General features: G+C 45.5%; 1 protein-coding gene across 1 annotated transcript in view; it reads right to left on the bottom strand.

The window, feature by feature from the left end:
- LOC138154412 (aflatoxin B1 aldehyde reductase member 4-like) overlaps positions 1-6,161 on the bottom strand; it is a 351,006-nt gene that overhangs the window by 5,514 nt on the left and 339,331 nt on the right. Inside the window, exon 3 of the mRNA XM_069079155.1 lies at positions 159-346. Within this exon, the coding sequence (XP_068935256.1) occupies positions 159-346 (188 nt within the window). The remainder of the gene's footprint in view (positions 1-158; positions 347-6,161) is intronic.

Genomic DNA, 6,161 nt, shown 5'->3' with positions numbered 1-6,161 from the left:
TCAGCTCTGACATTCTGTGTCCTAAGGGCCCTCCCAGCTCTGACATCTGTGTTCTAAGGCCTCCCAATTCTGACATGCTGTGTTCTAAGGGCCTTCCCAGCTCTGATATCCTGTATTCTAAGGGTGTTCTCAGCTCTGACAAAACCTTCCCCTCTAACCTCCTGGTGCAGCTCATTGCAGGCCCGCAGAGTCTCCTCCACGGGTGTGTTGTGATCTGGTGCATGCAGGTAGAAGAGATCCACTTGGCTGCACTGCAGCCGCTGCAAGGAGGTCTCCAGCTGAGAACGGACACTTTCAGCCCTCAGAGTCTTTCCATCCCAGGGATTGGCTTTGGTGGCAATTTTCACTTAAGGGAATAAAAAGATGGTAGGAGGTGGCTGAGCTTAAGTTAAATGTAATTCAACAAATGACGTAAACCATCTGCTCGGCTCTGGTCCAAACAGGCCACGTCTCTGCCCTCCCAGCTGGCCGTGCACTTCTCCCAGGATGCACATTGCTCTTTTTCTTTTTTTAATGTATTTATTTATTTTTAGTTTTCAACATTCACTTTCATAAGATTTTGAGTTTCAGATTTTCTCCTCCTCTCCCCACTCCCCCCTCCCCAAGAAGGCACACAATCTGACAGGCTCCACATACATTCACATGAAACCTATTTTCACATTAATCATGATGTAAAGAATTAGAAGAATAGGAGGAACCACGAGAAAGAAGAAACAAAACAACGACAAGCAGAGAACAAATAGTCTGCGTTGCTCTGCATCTGCATTCAGACTCCCTAGCTCTCTCTCCATCAGGAGTCCTTTGGGGTTGTTTGAGGTCCCTGCATTGCTGAGAAGAGCTGAGTCTATCACAGTCAGTCCTCACACAACGCTGCTGTTACGGTGTATACCATGTTCTCCCGGTTCTTCTCACTTCACTCAGCATCAGTTCATATAAATCTTTCCAGTTTTTCTGGTCTGCCTGCTCATCATTAGCACATCAGAGCACAACAGAATTCCATTACATTCATATCCCACAACTTGTTCAGCCATTCCCCAACTGATGGGCATCCCCTCAATTTTCAACTCCTCGTCACCACAAAAAGAGCTGCTATAAACATCTTTGTCCATATGGGTCCTTTTCCCACTTTTATGATCTCTTTAGGATACAGACCTAGAAGTGGTATTGCTGGGTCAAAGGGCACGAACAGCCCAACAGCCGCTGGGCACAATTCCAAATTGCTCTGCAGAATGGCCAGACCAGTTCACAACTCCACCAACAATGCATTAGTGTTCCAGTTTTCGCACACCTTCTCCAACATCTATCACCTTCCTGTTCTGTCAAGTTCGCCAATCTGACAGGTGTCATGTGGTACATCAAGAGCTGTTTCAATCTGCATCTCTCCAATCAGCAGTGATCCAGGGCATCCTTTCATACCACTAGAGATAGTTCTAATTTCTCCATCTGAAAACGTCTCTTTTCACAAACCGAACAATGTCTGAGCTGGAACAGGATTCAGAGAACATCTAGTCTGGTCTTCTCAATACAAAGGAGAAAACTGAGGCCTAGAGGAAGGAAGGGGCTTGTGCAGTTCACACAGGGACAGTGGAGACTCAAACTCAGAATTCACGAGAAGCATGGTGGGACAGGGCAGGAATGTTGGACTTGGAGTCAGAGGCCTCGGTTTCCAATCCTGGCTCAGTCACTTACTACTTATTTTTTTTTGAGGGGGGAAGGTAGGGCAATTGGGGTTAACTGACTTGACCAAGGTCACATGGCTAGTTTTTTTGTGTTAAGTATCTGAGGCCGGATTTGGACTCAGGTCCTCCTGACTCCAGGGTCGGTGCTCTATTCACTGCGCCACCTAGCCACCCCATCACTTACTACTTATGTAGTATGTCATCTTGGACAAGTCACTTAATGCCTATGGCCTCAGTTTCCTCATCTGTAAAATGAAGAGGTTCAATTAGAATTCCTGTTAATGCCCTTCCAACTATAAACCAGTCATCCTAGGAGCCTGTAACTTTCTAAATCTTGGATTCTTCCCAGGAAACCACACTACCTCCAAGTCATCTTCACGTTCAATTATTATACCCATTTTTCAGATGAAGAAACTGAGCCCTCCAAGAGATGACACAGTATCACAAAGTGGGGAGCTGAGCCCACGTCTTCTGACTCCAAAACCAAGGCTCTTACCTTGTATTGTGAGGTTGTAACCTGATATATCCTTCCTGTCCCCCTCCTTCTACAAGAGATTGGGAGAGCAAGTGTAAGACACTGTTCCTTTCATAAATGGCCACTTAGTTGAATGTGGCAGAAAAAGGAAATATGTATAAGCAGTTCTGGTAAATCAACTTGATAAGAAACATTAGCCTCCAGATTAAAAAATATTTGAGACAGACTAGGTGTCTGTCTCAGGGGGTCAGAAGACCACCGATAAATGAAACTATTTTCCGAATTTGGAAAGCTTCAACTGAGAAACTATGACTCTAATAACTGTTTAGAGAATACAGAACAATTGTATTCATAACTAATAGAAAGATGGGTATTTTGAGTTTCACATTCTAAGTTAAAGTTGGGTCACAGCTTGTGAGCAGGGCTTCCAATGACTAGAAGAAGGGCAGGAGACAAGCACGATAATGACACAAGCAGGAGAGGAAGCTGACAGCAGGAGGGGTGGGGACATAAGACTTATGTTAGAGAGCAAATGCTCACAGGGGCTAAGCTCAGAAAGGGGCTTTGCATCAATTTTCTTGACAACTGTGCTGACTAGAAAGGACGTACTGCTTCATTGGGAGCAGACTGGCCTAAGAAAGGCAGTGCTAGGGGCGGCTAGGTGGTGCAGTAAATAGAGCACTGGCCCAGGAGTCAGGAGGACCTGAGTTCAAATCTGGCCTCAGACATTTAATACTTAGCCATGTGACCATGGGCAAGTCACTTGACCCCAACTGCCCTGCATTCCCCCCTCCAAAAAGAAAAAAAAGGCAGTGCTGCCCCTAGCACTATTCACTACCAGATGCCAACCTGCATTGCCTTTTACTACCCTCTATGGTCTGAAAGGGAGAAACTGAAGGGAAAAGACAAGCTTTGTGTCTGCTCTGCAGTTAATTATGACAAACAGAGAAGCAGCATGCCTTTGCTTGAAGGCTGAGAGAAAAAAAGGGGAATCCGGTTATGTAGTCTTATTGCTTTCTATAGCTTAGGAGGGAAAGACTTCTCAAAGCCTCAGAAAAGGTCTAAGAAGCTTGACATTTCTCTGGACTAACCTAACTACTGTCACTGAAATAAATAGCTTAACACTCTCTCAGCACCCTACCAAGAGTGGCTGTAACTTAAAATCAATCACTCCATATTTACTAAGTGCCCACTACGTGCCAGGCATTGTACTAAGCCACAGAGAGCCCCTGTCCTCCAGGAGTTTACAATCTAATGGGGTGAGAACATTCCAGGATGGGGGGATAGCCAGAGAAAATGCCAGGAGCTGAGAGATGGAGTGTCTAAAGGAACGTGATACTACTTCAGCAGCCTGAGAGGAACAGGGAAGCAACTTGGCCCAGCAGAAGAGCTGAGAGGACCAGAAGGCCAGCAGAGAACAGAGAAGCGGTTCTCTTATGGTGCCAATTGTTCTCTGAAGAGATCAAGGACATCAAGGCCTGATGTCCTGTTAATGCTGGCTAACAAGATTCAATGGTGTGATTCTGACTGATATTTGTATAAATGGGGAGCCCATCGGTGGGTCAGGAACTAGACTGACAGCAGTAGGTGCATTCCCAGCACATATATCCCTTCATGAAAGGTTCATGAAAGAATGAATGGTAGCCAGGTGTCCACTCCCCTGGGAGCACCACTCCAACCTGCCAAAGCAAACCCCAATTAAAGAAGAGTCTAGAGAGAATTGGGATGGCTATCAGGTCCTAGAGAATACAAGCCCCACACAAGCCAGCGTCAGTTCTCAGAGCAATACAAAGCAGAACAGAAACCAGTAAAAATGAAACCCAACACAGCATGTTCGATTCAATAAGGCCAGCTGCTTGTCTGGTTCTAATTCCAATTATATTACTTACTAGCTGTATGAACTTTAGCAAGTCACTTCACTGGACCTATCTCTTTATTCATGAAAGGAAGAAGCTGGAGGATCAGATAACCAATAGGGTCCTTCCAGCTCTATATAAGGTGTTCCAACGAACTGGGGCACTGGAGGGGAAGAGGAAGGAGAATGGGAAACAGGAGATGATAAATATCAAATTCAGTCCTAATCTGAGAATTCTAAATTGGAATTAGGCTTAATTTTTATTATAGGCTTTTCACACGTGACCCCACTCGACTTCTTATGATGGAAGAATTTAGTGATTTCCTTTACTGAATATCACCCTCTTCTCCCTCCCTCCTCCACCCCAAACCAGTAATACCACTGCCTCTACTAGTGAACTTTGCTTCTGGGTACAATCTGGGGAATCTGAACACTAGGGGATGGAGGGAGGGAGGATTTAAAGGGCAACGAAAGAAGACAGAAAGAAACTCTGATCACAGGTTTAGAGTTGGAAGTGACTTTAGAGGCCATTTAGTCCCAAACTACTCATTTAAAGATGAATAAACTAGAACTCTGGACTGGGAGTCAGAAAGATCTACGTTCAAACCCTACCTAGGACATTCAGTAGCAGCATGGCTCTGAAAAGGTCATTTAATCCCCCTGAGCTTCAGTTTCTTATCTGTGAAATGAGGGGACTGGACCAGATGACCACTAAGATTCACTCAATCTCTAAATCAACAATGTTATCTTCGCCCAGACAGGCAAACCAAGATAGAAAGTGGCAGAGATGGTATTTAAACCTACATTTCCCGAATCCAAAACCAGCATTTATTCTGCTGTTAGAGGAAGCTAGCCAGCAAAGTGGATAGCTAGAATGCTGGACTTGGATTTGGGAAAACCCAAGTTCAAATTCTCATACTCTACTGTGATACCCCGGGTATCACTTTACTCAACTGGTTTCTTCCTCTAAAAATAAGGCTCCTATCTCCCAGGGCTGTTGGGAGGCTCACATGAGATAACACATGGATAGCACTGTAAAGCTCAAAGTGCTATATAAATGTTAGATTATTAATCCAAGAGAAAAAGGTCAAATTCAAAACAGTGACAGAAGGAACAATGGGATAGAATGAACCCTGACTGCAAGTGAAGTGACCTAGGTTTCAGCCTCATCTATGGTCCATTCACTGTGTGACCTCAGACCAGGCCATTTCCTTCTCTGGGCCTCAGTTTTCTTCTGTTTATAATACAGGGCTGGATGAAATCATCTCTAAGGTTCCTCACAGCCCTTAACATTCTTTTTTATGATTTTATGAGGTCCCTCTCAGCCCAGCAGAGTCTGGGTTCTGAGGTTTCTTCCAGCTCTGACATTTTAAAAATCTGAGAAGGCAGCAGCTCAGGGAAGCTACTTACTGGAGGGGCAGTTTGGAAGGAGAGTGGAAGGGTCAGGGGATGGTGTGGGTCCTCTGCGGAATGGTCCAACTCTCCAAACTCTATCAGGGCAAGAAAGACCAACCCTGAGTCTCTCCTCCTCCTCCTCCAATGGAGGACCTAAGCAATCACAAGCCTGGGACAGAGTCCTAGAAACAGTTCTCAGTAGAAAGTCACAAGTGGACTGACTGGTCCAAATTCCAGAACCAAGCATACATGTGATAGAACAAGGAGAGCTTGAGCCAAGGCCTTGGCTTCCACCTAGCTCCCCCTCCCCGGCCTCCCACACACAGATATACATACACACATACACCCAGGAACCTCATCTGATAAAGGAGGACATGCTTTGGAGCAGAGGCTGCTTATTAAACTAGCTGATGCATGACCACTATTGGGAGCAAATCAATGCTTGGGTCAGTCTGTCAAGGTTCCTAGAGTCAGGAGCAGGGAACTTCTTAGAGTACAAGGTGTCTGGCAAACTATCTGGAGAGCTGCTGACTGTCATGGGGTCAGAGGTTTCAAAAAGAGAGCAGAGGAGGAATGGGGGCAGGGTAAATGGGGCTCTACTGTTCAAGGACAGGGATGCAGAGGATGGGAATAGAAATCATCACATCGAGGGTCCATGGATTTATGCCCTAAATTGCAACATTTAGAGGTCGGGGTTCAGTGCCTCTGGTTAGGGCTGCATGGGGGATGGATGGGATTGCACAGATTAGGGACCCAC

Source organism: Petaurus breviceps, unplaced genomic scaffold (assembly GCF_028583685.1).
Source record: "Petaurus breviceps papuanus isolate PSGF00001 unplaced genomic scaffold, PetGlider_PUasm1.0 91041, whole genome shotgun sequence".
NCBI lineage: Eukaryota > Metazoa > Chordata > Mammalia > Diprotodontia > Petauridae > Petaurus > Petaurus breviceps.
This window is presented reverse-complemented; position numbering and strand designations above follow the sequence as displayed.